Here is a 15,594-nt window from a genome sequence, read left to right as displayed (position 1 = left end):
AAGAACCACTTGCTTCTACACAGAAGTCATGGTTCTAAACAGAACCATTCCATTTACCGGAGAACCCTTGAAGAACCATGTTTTTTGAGTGTGTACCTTCCACAAACCTATCTACTCACCCCATTGATATCCTACAGTATGAGCCCATAGACAGATATAATGTATTTACACAGCTTCAGTATTGATACAGTAACTGAGCCACTCGTGACTCCTGCAGTTTGTTGTGAGTACTGAGCACTTTATACCTACTTTTCACTATTTTTCTGTTGACACCTGCACCAACTCTTTGCACGCCTCGCACGTGGCGAGCGAGACGATTCCGATCCCACCCCACATACTCCCCCACTACAGCACGCGGACGGTGTGTTTACCTCTGCGCCGCCGTGTTGGCGTCCAGGATCCCCGCGCTCTGCATCCACGAGCGCACGGGCGTCATGCCGCTGGCCAGCGGCTCTTCCTTCATGGTGAGCGCTCCCCGCGGGAGGCCGTCCTGGAGGGAGAACATGCGCGCGCGGCGGGCGGGCGTGCGTGCGTGTAGAAAGAGTGCGCGCGTGCGTGCGTGAGAGCTTGCGTGTGCGCGTGTTCAGAGTGTAATCCTCCTGCGCTCTCGGACACCAAAGTCCAGCAAGACGACAACAACAAAAAAATGGAGATTAAGAATAATTCTTCTTCCCTATAGTGCACAAAAAAGCGCGCGCAAAAAGTGCACAAAAGGTAGTAGAAGGGAAGGGAGGGGAGGGGGCCAATTATCCAGAGCCGCTCGCGCACGCCGGGGTATCGGGGTATCGAGGGGAGGGGGGCGTGTAAGGGGGGTATCCCAGCGGGGTCTCCTCTTTAGGGTTAGAGTCCAAAAAAAGAGGTAAAAAAGGGGGAAAAAAACAACAACAGCCCCAAGTTGGTCTCTTGTAAGATTAACCGGGAGTCTCCGGTTTAAGAGCGGCGCGCGCGAAGAAGGAGCGTCATCTCAAAGGAGGAGGAAGGAGAAAAAAAACAACAAACAACAAACAACAAACAACGGGATCAGCCGGGATCAAGGAGGAGAGCAGCTCGGGCTCGTGGCGCGGAGAGAGGGAGAGAGAAGATGGAAAGAAGAAGGAGAAGAAGAAGGAGATGGAGAGAGGAGGAGGGGGAGGAGGAGGAGGAGGAGGAGGAGGAGGAGAGAGAGAGAGTGAGAGAGAGAGAGAGAGAGAGAGGCGGGCGCGCACGCGGGATCGCGGGACGAAAGAGCGGGATGAAACGGAGCGAGCGCTTCAAAAAAAGGAGAGAAATGAAGTGATTACCGACCGAGAGGGAGGGATGGAGCGGGGGGGGGTGTGAGGCTCGCGCTCCCCGGGGAAGAGAGGGATTGGGTGGAGAGAGAGAGAGAGAGAGAGAGAGAGAGAAACCTCCCTCCCTCTCTCCCTCTCTCCGTCCCAGCGCTGCTGCTCGGACCGGCCTGGGAGGGGGCGGGGCTTTGCCCTTAAAAGGAAACGCTCATTTGAATATCGAGCGCCGATTGGTTGCGCGCGTCCTCCGCAGGCGTGGCTTCGCGAAAGTGGGAAAGCTGAACGAGTTGCGAAGCTTTCAACAGGCTGATATAGACTGTAAATAGTGATCAGTCCTGCGTGATCGATTAAGTTACGATAGATTATGGCTGATGTGAAACATCGAGGCATTATAATCAAGCATGATGGTGTAGATTATTCCTTTGTGTTCAGGGATGGTTGATATGTACATTACAATCACTCACACTATGATTGATCAGTCTGTGATCGATAACTTCTATAACTACATAATCGATTACATGATTAATTGTGACTATTTATGCCTACAAATTATGCTCGATTCGATCACAATTGATTACATTATGTCTGATGCAGCCTATGCATTATGACTGAGTGTGTCATCTATATACTATGACTAATGTATTCTGTTCATTAAAACTGAGTACATTGTGATTGATGGAGCTTATACATCATGACCGATTGTGTCGAATGTCATCTATACATTATGACTGGTTATGCAGCCTCTATATTATACTTGACTCCGTTGTTGATTGATTATAGCTGGAATAGCTTATAAGTTATGATTGATTCCATAACAATGGATTATAGTTGATGTAAACTATACGTTGTGATTCATTCCATCATGGTCGATTACAGCAGATGTAGCCTATGACGTATGATCAATTACATTATGATCTGTTATAACCTGATATAAGCTGTTTATTCTAATCAATTATTGGCAAACAGGAACAGCAGATGTACTGGGATTAATGGCAACGCTGAAAGGTTAAAAGGTTACGCGCCTGCTGTCCAAATAAATAAACAAATAAATAAATAAGATCAGTTCCGAGTGTTAATTTATTTATGAGAGAAATAAATGCATTTTATTCAAAATAAAGCGTATTTCTAATAAACAGCAGCGACAGATAATAATAATAATAATAATAATAATAATAACGCTATGATTTCTGTTGATGGTCGTTTGTCGTGATTGGTGGTAGTATCAACAATTTTATTAAACAATAATTGTGAATTAAATAATAATTAAATTATGACTTCGCTGCACTTATTTGCCTGAAATCGATATTTTACGCACCTTTTTTGGTGCTTTTTCTGCGCAAACGCCTCGTAATAGTGCGGCATTAATCAGAATTCCTCAGCAGCGGCGAGAATTAAATTTTAATCAGAGAGAGAGAGAGAGAGAGAGAGAGAGAGAGAGGGAGAAGGGTTGAAAACGGTCCCCTGGGTTTATAGAGCCCCTCAAATGAACCCTCACTCACTAGATATGGGGGGGTCTAGCGTAGTGTTTAGAAGAAATAGTGAGCACGAGCTCTGCACTGTTCAACTCCAAAGTCTTTACGTGACCTTACTATTATTATTATTATTATTATTATTATTATTATTATTATAATTATTATTATCTATTCTCAGTCTTACATTTCTATCCATATTAAAACATCCTTATTTTTATGCGGATTTTCACGTTTGCACCTTTAAATGAGCTTAATGAAAGATACAGGTTGAACACACACATTGAAGAGACATCAGTCCGTACGAGCAGCGCGTGATACTGACGCCTTCCGCACGAGCCGCATATAGGCTCATAACAATCGGACCCTACGCAGCGCTCAACAGTGAGCATTAAATAAAGGCCAGCAGCGCAGCGCAGGTCTAACAAAGACCTCTGTACGGGTTTCCTTTAGGAACGACTGGACGCTCCGTGGTAGCTGGTACTTAGATACATATACTAATATGTATGTATATATATATATATATATATATATATATATATATATATATATATATATATATATAATTACAGGGTTCTTTAGTAAAGATTCTATGTAGATGTTCTATATAGATCTATTTGCGTGCTGAATGGTTCTCTGCATGGTGAAATGGTTCTTCAGACTGATGAATGGTTCTATATACCACCAAAAAGCGTTCTTCTATTGTAACAAGCTTGACATCATAATAATAGCAGAACCCTTTTGTGTGCTGTATAGAACCATTTTCAAAAAGGTCTCCATCAATCTGAAGAACCAATTTACCATGCAAAGTGAAGTGCAAATTTAAGCATGCAAATGGTTCTATATAGAACTCGTGGTTCTAAATGGAACCACTCTCTTCCTTAAAGAACCCTTGAAGAGTGTGTATAGGCTTCTCTTTTTCTGAGCTCCACTTTCGGGTCTTCACATCAGAAAAAAAACACTCGGGTGGGCTGTCGAGCTCCATGACGCGCCAGATCTGTCTATCTCGTGCGTAAAAGATATCTGCGATATTTTATAGGGCTGTGAATATCTCAGCCTGATCTGTCAGCTTTCAGTCAGTCTCTTCACTGTTAAATGTGCTGATGTTCATTACAGAGACGGGCTGAAAGCGCGTCGAGTTTCAGGCTGGACGAGTCTGTTTGGTTGAATTCATAACATTAAAATAGTGTGACATAAATGTGTTGTTTGTCCACGTCATCATGCAGGACATATTTACCTTCTGCTCACTGACCTTGGCGTGTAGATCTAAATATCTAAATTTAATAGGGTCTGTAAAGACTGGCTGACTGACTGGATGAATGAATGAATCAATCAATGAATCAATGAATCAATGAAAATAAAAATGAATAAAGATGAGGCGTGTTTATTTCAATGCACCACGTTTTGAATATGATTATCCTCCACATTTACACTTATGTATATGAGTTAATTTACTTTTTTGACTGATTGATTGATTGATTGATTGATTGATTGATTGATTATTTACTTACTTACTTACTTAAATAACACTTTATTTAGATGACCCAACGTTTCTGCTTTGCACATTCTTAGCTTTACTTCAACTTACTTTCAGTTAACCTTAACCCTAAAGAATAATAACATTCACCACATTTTTCACCAGTTTCACCGAAAAAGTTGTTAAAACTTTGAACATCTGTAATCTTTAGGGGTCTACCCAAATACAGTGGGCCTGATTAATCACCCCAGATTGCTGCAAGTTGTAATCTGTTTGAGCCCAAAGCTTCGTGTTCACTCCTCTGTCCAGTGCTGACACCTTGTGGCCATTTGTAAAAAGATCACAATTCAAAGTCTTTCACCAAAATCCAGCCTATTTCTCTAAATAATATAAGCATATGAGCAGTAATGATAGATTACAGGTTCCTAATGACCTATGAACTATACACAGGCCTACAGCTCATGATTACAGTGTGGTGGGTTCAGCCCTGATCTCACTTATTTTGGGGAATAAAAGGGGTTATACCAATCAGCCATATCATTAAACCCACCTCCTTATATCTACACTCATTGTCCATTTCATATAGGAGCACTTTGTAGCTCTATAATCACAGACTGTAGTCCATCTGTTTCTCTGTGTACTCTGTTAGCCCCCCTTCACCCTGCTCTTCAATGGCCAGTCCCACAGGACCACCGCAGAGCCAGAATTATTTGGGTGGTGGATCATTTTCAGTACTGCAGTGAGAGTGACTGGTGGTGGTGGTGTGTTAGTGTGTGTTGTGCTGGTATGAGTAGATCAGACAGATCCACTCACTGTCCACTCTATTAGACATACCTACCTTGTTGGTTCACCTTGTAGATGTAAAGTCAGAGACAGTAGCTCATCGGCTGCTGCACAGTTTGTGTTGGTCATCCTTTAGTCCTTCATCAGTGGTCACAGGACGCTGCCCACAGGACGCTGTTGGCTGGATATTTTTGGTTGGTGGACTATTCTCAGTCCAGCAGTGACAATGAGGTGTTTAAAAACTCCAGCAGCTGTGTCTGATCCACTTGTACCAGTGCAGCGCACACTAACACACCACCACCACGTCAGTGTCACTGCGGTGCTGAGAATGATCCACCACCCAAATAATGCCTGCTCTGTGGTGGTCCTGTGAGGGTAACCATTGAAGAACAGGGTGAAAGGTGGCTAGAACCAGATGGACATTCTGTAATTGTAGAACTCCTATTATATGGTAAATGGAGCTGATATATGTAATGCTGATCATATATATATTTACATTGTGTGTGAATTTCATGATAAATAGACCAAAAGAAGCGTCCCAAAATTACTTGGAAAAATGTCTGGTTCCATTGACTTACATTAAAAGTAAAGTATATTTTTTCCTTCTCCTGTAAAGTTACCATTTTGGAGATACAAGGTTTTGTTCTGACAACAGCGATATATATATATATATATATATATATATATATATATATATATATATATATATATATATGTGTGTGTGTGTGTGTGTGTGTGTGTGTGTGTGTGTGTGTGTGTGTAAATATATATACACACAGATCAGGCATAACATTATGACCACCTCCTTGTCTCAACGCTCATTGTCCATTTTATCAGCTCCACTTTCTATATAGGTGCATTTTGTAGTTCTACAATTACAGACTGTAGTCCTGTTTCTCTGCATACTTTGTCAGTCCCCTTTTACCCTGTTCTTCAGTGGTCAGGACCACCATGGACCCTCATAGAGCAGGTACTATTTGGGTGGTGGATCATTCTCAGCACTGCAGTAACACTGATGTGGTGGTGGTGTGTTGGTGTATGTTGTGGTGGTCTGAGTGGATCAGAGCGCCTCCTTGTAGAAACAAGGAGGTGGTCATAATGTTATGCCAGATCGGTGTATATATATACACTGATATATATATATATATATATATATATATATATATATATATATATATGGCACATTAAGGTTACTTAATAGAAGGTTGATGCAACAAACTGATGGCAAAATACAAGAGGAGTCTTTTTATTTTAAGGCATGAATGAGAACTAATTTAAAATATTAGACTAATTCTAAAAAAAAGGTTACAGAGGTTATTAAAGGAAAAGCATTTTTGATCTGCTGCATCATCACCACACTAATGTACTCTTGATTACCATGAAAATCATTTCAAACAACAGAAAACCAATTGACTCAGAAGCCAATATGCAAATAATGAATCTTTAAATTCTTAAATTTTTTTTCAGAATTGGCTTTTTTGCATGATTAAAGAAGAATTACTTTTAGGAGTGCAACAAATATGACCTGAACCTGCTGTAAGTGCACATTTTCCTACTTTTGAAAAACTGTAGCTTCTATTTGAAAGTAAAGGGCGCCATCTGGTGTTCAAACAGAGAACTGCACTGTACGTCACTGCTGTGTGAAGCCAGTGCAAAGCAAAGTCTGAAACACACAGACATGCTGCAGAAAAAAAGCCATCATCATCAGAGCTGTCTTATAATTCATCTCTTGGCTTCTTCACGCAGGCCTTTATTCCATGCAGGCACGCCTGGATGGACCCCATTATTCCTGAAAAAGCAACGCACAGCACATACGAGTTACTAGAACATCACCAAATAACTGTGCACTTTAACATTAGAGCATTTACCTCCCTCTCAGAACCCCCTGCTTAGACTACTGCAGCTCCTGCAGGTCTATATTACAGTTTTATGTTCTGATTCAGGCGTGTGTACGCTCTTAAAAACAATGGTTCTTCCAGGGTTCTCTGGTAAAACAATGGTTCTATACAGAACCACGAATACTCAGATAACTATTTGTATGTTTTAATGGTTCGCTGCGTGGTGAAATGGTTCTTTAGATTGATGGCAAATGTGTTATATATGATTCTATATAGAACTTTTTTGACAATGGTTCTATATAGCACCAAAAAAGGGTTCTTCTGTTGTTACGATGTCAAGAATAGCAGAACTATATATAGAACCATATACAACACATTCTCCATCATTCTGAAGAACGATTTAATTATGGAAAGAACCATTTGAGCATGAAATGGTTCCATATAGAACTTGGTTCTAATTAGAACATTTGTCTTTAATAAAGAACCTTTGAAGAACAATCTTTTCTAAGAGGAAATATTATTAACTATTATTATACTATACTATTATTATTATTATTATTATTATTATTATTACATTCATTCGCGTTAAAAGTTAAGAAGGTTATTTCCTTGTACTTTTAAAGAGTTAGGATTAGGATTTGGGTTGAGGTTAAGGTTAGGGTTAGGAAACCAACCACAGTGTCTTTTCAAACTATCACTAACGCAACATCATAGGACAGCTCAGCACGCTCGGAGGAGAATGCCAACTGCCACTTCTGTTACGTCAGCTAATAGACACCCGTGTTGGCCAGCATCGTGTTGAGTGATGGGGCAGAGGGAGAGCATCTACACACCCAGAGACAGCAAGGCCAAATATGCTCTCTTGGGTTCCAGGCTGGGGTATTTATATTCGTTTTTAATGTTGTACATTGTTTTTATTGGCAGAAACATGCTCACTGCCAAGATAAATGGTTTTAAAAATGTTGGCTGCCTAAGACTTTTGCACAGCCCTGTATAATACAGAACACAGTCACTCTCCAGTCCTGGTATTGTTTTTACCTGTTTGTTTGTTCGTTCCGATTCCTTCAGCACACTGTTCAATTGCACAGTGAGCTGTGTCTAAGAGAGAGAGAGAGAGAGAGAGAGAGAGAGAGAGAGAGAGAGAGAGAGAGGGAGGGAGAGAGAGAGAGAGATTATTTTGATATAATTTATGGTTGTATAGTGAAAGAGCTTTTTTAACTTACGTTGAACATCCTTGTCCCCCTTAAGACTGTAAGCTGAAAAAGAACAGAGAAACGCCGTGAGAGGGCTGGTGACTTTTCTCTTTATTCGGATGTAATCGATTAGCTAAGACATGTTTGCTGACTGAAGTTCGCTTCTTATTTTTGCACTGGAGCGACAAGCCAAATGCAGGTAACAAACAAATGGACGCTTGTAGCCGACCAGTTAGCATTGTGCAAAACGCATGTCTAAATTGTTACACGCTTGCCTGAGCTGTTACTACTGTATTTATCTATAAGCCTCTGAAGTTGTGTCATCATTTTGTAGTTGGTATTATGCCCATCAGGAATGGACTGGCCATTGGGAGGACCGGGACAATTTCCAGTAGGCTGCTGTGTGTGCGTGGGCTGCTAATAGAGTGAAAAAGAGAGAAACGCATGGTCGTTTCCAATGTAGGCCTATATAAAATGAATGGAGACCACTTGGGACAAACTGCATGTGCCGGGCAAATATTGGAGCACAGTGCAGATGGGATCAGTTAGCTAGTTCACTTAGTCTACTTGTTGACTAAGGCTACAGATGGCTTAATGTTAGTGTACCATCAAACACTGGCCAATTAGCTAGCAAGCTAACTTGCAGTCACTCCAGTTCTCAGCCAAGCTATGGCTTCTTTGATGCTGGAATGCAGCATGTCACCATGGTTGTAGTGGGCTAGTCTAGACAAAAGTCCAGGGCTGAATTTAGTTCCTAGTCCAGCCCTGATGCCCATGTAAGGAACTTCAATGCAATAAACATATTAGACGGTGTCAAAAGTTGACGCCTTAAGCTTAAACTCACATTGTGAAGCAGTATGGCTAAACATACTGTGTTTAGTTAGCTGGAGAGGAAGACCTTATCCTGTGGAAAGTACTTAGCTAGCCAGCTAACATGGAACCAAATTTAGACAGCTAGATTAATGTCTTTAGATTCTTGCGATTGTTGAGAATCATTGTTTGTCTGAGAACTGTTGTAACATTTTTTTGTCAGTCATCTATCCAACAGGGCCGTACCAAAAATTCAGGGAGCAGAAAGGGAAGAACATGATTTTCTTTTACTGCCTTGGCTATTCAGTTGTGAAGGGAAATCTTTTAGGCACTGTGGGTTAAATCAGTAGAGCTAACACTAGAGCTAACAGTTAAACATTAGATGAGGGGCAGTTGTCAAATTAAATACAAGGTAGATTCTTTTCTGCTCTGTAAATGATGTGGGAACATGGTGGTTGTTGAGCTGACATTGGGAAAGGAGAAATACCTTTTCTTACTTCAGCTATCATTGTTAGCCAAGCCCAGGGGTCGGCAACATCCGACTCTTTTACTGCCCTGTTGCGGCTCCACAGCAGAATTGGATTTTTTAGGTAAAAAATAAAATAATCCTCCTTGGCAATGAAAGGAAGCTCTGCTGATCATTCTAAAACAGTTTTAGGAATAAATGGTCTTAAACGCTGGAGTTAATGTAGGCTATTACTGCTAATTCACCAACTCACCAGGTTGGCGCACAGACTGTTGGTCAGATAGCAATGCAGCAACACAGACAATGATCTTGCCTAGCTAGTGCTAATAAAAAGGCAAAGAGAAAGATTTAAGACGAACATTGATAATTTGGAGACAAATGGACTTATTTGCATTGTTAAGCACACTTAAATGGTGCCGCAGTTACATTTTGGCGCCTCAGGCACCATTTAAGGTGGAACAGGAAAATTAGAACAAGAAACTGGCAGATGAGAGGCTGACTTTAGCCTCATAAAAAAATCAAACAAGGAAAAGTTTCCTGCCAGAGATGCGAGAAAAGCGGCTATAGCTGAGCTAAAGCTTAAAGCTGAGCAAAGTCTGTGTTTTCGTTTATATTAGACTTTTTAGCCTTTACAAAACATTAGCACATACTGAGACATATTTACAGCCAAGATGGTAAAATGGACATAAAATGTTGTGGCTCTCAAAGTGGTTTGAATTTTGTTGAAAGGACAAAATGGGTCTTCTTAACATTTGAGTTGCTTCCCCTGGCCTAGCCACACTAAGTTACTTCAGACCTATCCTCTCTGACACATTAAGGCACTGGCATTTTGTGGTAATGTTAGCAGTGACATAATATACAATAGACACTGGCCATCTTAACCTGTACAACTACTAAACACTAACTTAAATATCCAGCTGCTAGTCTAAATGTGGAGACAGAACTCTAGTGCCATGAAATAAACCTTTCTATGGTGTCAACTTTCAACATTTACTGTTATACACGTGAGATGTTAACTCTGCCGGAATCCTGCATCAACTTTTGACAGCATCAACTACATTTTTTGGACAAAAGTATGTGGACACCTATATTCGTCACCAAACTGAGCTTGTTAGACATCCCTTTCCAAAACCACAGGGATTAATATGGAGTTGTGGCTATAAGAGCCTCCACTCTTCTAAGAAGGCTTTCCATGACATTGTGGAGTGAAGGGGAAAATGTTTGAAGGACAGGTTTGAAACATTTTTCCCATGCAGATGAAGTGCTTACACCCAGAGTTCCTTATGTATATGACTTCTTTACAATATTATTTGATCCATTTTCATAGGTAACAGTATGCCAATGCTACTTTGCATTGTACAATGCTACTTCGATGGCTATTAGCTTCCATTACTTAGCTACATTAGCATCGTAGCTCCAGTGCAAAGGTAAAGAAGCAAACTTCAGACAGTTATCTTTGCTGATTAGCTGCACCATGGCTTTAATTCTGTGATGTACACAATTAAAGTTGCAGAATTCAACTGATGGTTAACAGTCAAAAACTTACTGGAGTTTTCATAGAGAAGATCATATCCCAGTTTGAGACAGGGAACCATAACATCAATCTTCCTTTTAAGGCGACAGCCTAAGACAGATAAAAGAATGTAAAAGTTGGGAAAAGTTGTTACGTTAATTTCTTTATCCTTTTTCTAACAATTATATTGTCACTAACATAATAAAACCATGTATCTCCTACTTTAATTCTAGGTCATTTTAGACCATTTCTATTGGACCATTGATCATGAAACGTTCACACAAGGCCAGCAGCGCTTGTGATGTAAAAACATCAAACACAAAAATGAAGTTATAAGGTTTTGACTTGCAATATTTGTTTTTAATCATTGCTGAAATGCATCGTTACATTGGATATCTTTTCAGAATCTGATGCAATACCTTCAGTGAAGCATATCGTGTTGAGTCCCGCCTCCAGTCTTTTCTGAAAACATTCTTCAATAATAACAATATGTCTCTGTTAACTGAGCACTACAGCAGCAATATAACTAAAATACATAGAGTTGTATGCAAAGGTTGGCATTGATTTGATTATCTATAAATGTAACACTACTTCTGCATGGAACAAACTTAAATATGACATATTTCTGCAATTTTTAATACACATTTATTGTTTATTTGCTGAATTTAATATTTTGGAAAAATCTAAAACATAAAAAGTGACACATACAAACATTACTCATGTCCAAATATTACTCATAGCCAGCTAACTAGTATCTTTCCATAACTAATATCTAATAATTAATGTCTTTTTGTGTTCTTTATTTGGGATTTTTTTTCCCACATTTCCTTTCAGAATGTTTCTAGTTCAGAAATATACATAGGTTGTTTTGCATGCATATCATGTTTGAGATCTACCCAGAGGTTTTCATACTATAAGTCTGGTTGCCATAGAGGACATTCCAAAATCTTAATCTTTTATTTCTTTAAGTATGGATTTTGAGGGAATGTTTTGGATCATTGTTTTGTTGTAATATCTAATCTCCTTTATTCTTCTGTTTCTTCAATGACTGTGGGGCATTTGCTTCCAGGATTTGTTGATATTTAGTTGAATCCCTTCCTCCTTCTATCCCCACAAAGTTTTCTCTGCCACTGGCTGCCATACAACCCCAAAGCATAATAGATCCACCCTCATGGGCAAGGTGTTCCTTTCATCAAATGCTGTTTCTTTTATCTGTAATCTCACCTTTGGTGATTGTAGCCAAATGTTCCCTTCTTTACTTAATCAGTCCACAGCACTTGTTTCCAAAATGCATCTGGCCTATCTAGATGTTGTTCAGCATATTTGCATGGTACTGTTAAGTTGGGACTAAAAACCTTCAGCTGGTCTTTCTGAATGTGTGGATCCTTTGGAGAGCTACAATGAGCCATTTGTTTCCTGACATGCTGAATGAGTGTTCGGATAGATGTGACATCACAGTCATGATAAGGCTGTTTTTGCAGTTTAGTTTCCATATAGAAATAAAATGGAGTGGGGACTGAACAGTATGTTTAGGAATTTTTACAATCCTAACATCAAACTCTTTTATTTCAGATAAGCAAGGAAGTGTCTATTATATGGCCCCTTAATGATAATTGATCAGTAAAATTACAGGGCAAAACAGAAAAGTCAGTGAAATGGAGATGAAGAAAGTAACCAGGCTAGCTTTTGGTCTACAGAACAGACTTTTAAAATTTTGATTTCATTCAAAATCACACGGTTGTGAGACAAATGTGTAAAATGCAAAGTTGTGGTGATCTGTGTGGCTACCCAAGCACCAAGCGGCAGGTGCTACACATAGATATACATACCTAGATGCAGCGTCTGGTCCAGCCAGGCACGTCAACAGTGCCGTCATTTTAGGGCAGGCAACATCACTACTGGACAGTGTTCATTACCATTACAAAGCGGCAGTTTAAGAAATATAGCGTACCAACATTAATACTATTTCAAGAGTATTGCACTCAGAAAGTGGGACAGGATTATATAAGCATTCACGTTTTGTGTTTAATATTAAAAAGTGTCCTTCTCATTATGGTAATGAGGTGGGTCATTTTCTAACAGTTTAGCTACAATGGCTAGTTGGTGGTTGTCATTCTCACTATAACGATGTCTCTGGGACATAATGCTGGCTAGCGGGCCCCCTTAATCTGTGAATAACTGAAATTGTGGTTACACCACTGATTCCACCAGTGCTTGAGTAGATGCTGGATTTGAATTGTACACATGGCCATTTCTAAACACGGGGCTCCTAAGGCCCTCCTACTTGCAGGGCCCCCCAACTCAGTCATAATATTTTGTATGCATGTGTGAAATGAAATTAACACGCCATTCAAAAAAAATATTAATAAATGGTAAGATAACAAAATAAGAGCTTAAGTAGATACTCTGTATGTATAGAGATTAAATAAATACAAATTAAATACATGTTGATGTGTTTAACATCTTAGCTTTTATTGGAAGTGAAGTCATCAGTGAAGTCTTTATAGGATTTTTTCTGGCATTCTGCCATTATTGACACAAATGAAATACATAAAAAGACATTCAAAGTGACTGCTTATCCTCTTAAAGGACCCATTTCATGGAAAACTGAATTGTACTCTATTTCTTAAATAAAAGAGTTTGATGCAGTTTTAACATGTAATGTTCACTGTCCATATAAACACACAAAGCTGCAAGAAAAGCCCATTTTGAGATTATTCATTTTGTGATGTCACAAAAACCTATTTTAACTAGTACATGAACTTGATTATTTCTAATTAGTACATCAACTAACTTGAACACAGTCATATGCACAAAAGTTTTTTGAAGTAAAACTAAGTTGCTCTATGGCCACATTTTAAGGTTTTATTTTTCTCCAATTATATTTTCACTCAGAAAATCAATGACACAAATTTGGAACTGTAATTTGACCAGGGGCGCCTAAACTTTGTATACGACTGTATAGCCAGCTGTTCACCCTTTACCAGTTTAGCCCTGTCCATACACACTGAGGTTATAAGCTTCAGCCCAGACTGCTTTTTGAATGAGGCACAATACAGGACAGTCAGTCAAAACAGGGGTCATTTACATATTCCTGTTTTAAAGGCACAGTGACATAAAAACAATTCTAAGGGGTAATGAGAGGCTGGAAAATGGTCAAAAATCAATGATGACTAATACATAAAGCCACAAGCACAAGTGGACCTTAAGGAAAAAATACAGTAAAATACAGGACACAGCCCTGATTGTACCGACCTAAAAGACTAAACGGCGCTGAAAGAGTCCTAAAGAATCATAACTGAATCAAGTCATGGAAAAGTACAAGATTTACAACTTTAACTCCTATTCTGTTTCTATTTTTCCTATTATAGCTTGTGTGGATGTGTATAATGCAAAAAAGGGTTAAACTGTGGGTTAATAATGTCTTACCCTCAACTTCTTTTACTGGGAACTGGATGCTTTCACTTTCGCCTTCTACGAACGCACCTGTTTCAGAAGGTACATTTACCAGTAAACAATTCCTGAGCCCTCTGCTCTACATTACAACAAAAAAGTCCACTGGACGTGGATATAATTCCCATTTTTTTAGTTTATTTCACTATTTCACATAAAGAGATGATGCAGTTCAACTTACCAGCAATGATCACAGCAGTGAGGATATAAATATACACTGACATGTTTGACAAGTCCGGGAGTGTTTCAGCAGTGCGGTTTGTCTCCTCAGTACACGTTTCTCATTCAGATTCACTTTGAAGAGGATATATGTACCTGTGATCCAACTCAGCTGTTCCTATTGGTCAGCATAAAGTGAAACCAGACTGTCAGTCATATGACAATAAGTTTACTCAGCAACATTCACTTGGCAACACCCATACCAGTACAGCAATAAATGAAAGTAATTATGAGTGTGTATGTATATATATATATATATATATATATATATATATATGTGTGTGTAACGATGAGGTCTGGACTCTAAGGTGGTCAGTCCATTGTACTGAGAACACCAGCAGCTTCTTTGTTCTTCTTTTTTTATCCTTTTCTCAGTAAGAGCTTCTTGACAGCTACACGTCCTTTCAGACTCATAGTGTTGAGTTCTTCTCACAGTGGAAGGATGGACAGAAACACCTGTGGATTTTTTCACTTCTAGAGCAAGAGTGGAGCTTGATTTTCTCCTCTCTCTCAAAGATGAAAGCTTCCGTTTTGGTGGTCTACCATGTCCTTCATGGTTGTTAAACATCCCATTTTCTCTGTATCTTTTAATACATTTTTGAACTCCAGTTTGGGAAACTCCTGTTTTTTTGTTTTTTTTTTTTTACTGTCTTTCTTTAAATTTACTCTTCCTTATGCATATTTATCATCTTATATCTAATGTCCTCTGAAAAAGCTCCTAAAAACGAATAACTTGAATGGCCTTTTTGACTGGAAATTAAATAAGGGTGGTCTCTGACTGTTGACCAGTGTTGTATACGGTAAGTGGGTCTGATAAAATGGACAATATGTATCAAATATATCTGTATACAGTGTGTGTGTGTGTGTGTGTGTGTGTGTGTGTGTGGTTCATTGAAACATTTCGTGGAATACAAAAGTGAAAGCATCAACTTTACGGACTTTCCAGTAAATGAAACTATAAGCACCTATGGAGCCCTGCTGGTGACGGATAAATAAAAACAATGCACGGCCACGGCTTAGTAAGGCGTGGCAACGAGATAATGGAGTTGTGGCCACAGCTTAGGCAAGCGTACAAGATCCTAATATGGCCACGACTGAATCTTGACCA

At 39.5% G+C, this 15,594-nt stretch overlaps 1 protein-coding gene across 3 annotated transcripts in view; it reads right to left on the bottom strand.

The window, feature by feature from the left end:
• LOC118821202 (transcription factor COE3) overlaps positions 1–505 on the bottom strand; it is a 179,877-nt gene extending 179,372 nt beyond the window's left edge. For all 3 annotated transcript variants that reach the window (XM_036589703.1, XM_036589705.1, XM_036589704.1), the window contains exon 1: positions 372–505. In XM_036589703.1, coding sequence (XP_036445596.1) covers positions 372–505 — 134 coding nt within the window. The remainder of the gene's footprint in view (positions 1–371) is intronic.
• Between the last annotated feature and the right edge of the window lie 15,089 nt (positions 506–15,594).

Source organism: Colossoma macropomum, unplaced genomic scaffold, assembly GCF_904425465.1.
Source record: "Colossoma macropomum unplaced genomic scaffold, Colossoma_macropomum, whole genome shotgun sequence".
In the NCBI taxonomy this organism is placed as follows: domain Eukaryota; kingdom Metazoa; phylum Chordata; class Actinopteri; order Characiformes; family Serrasalmidae; genus Colossoma; species Colossoma macropomum.
Note: the sequence above shows the minus strand (reverse complement) of the source record. Positions and strands in the feature narration are given on the sequence as shown.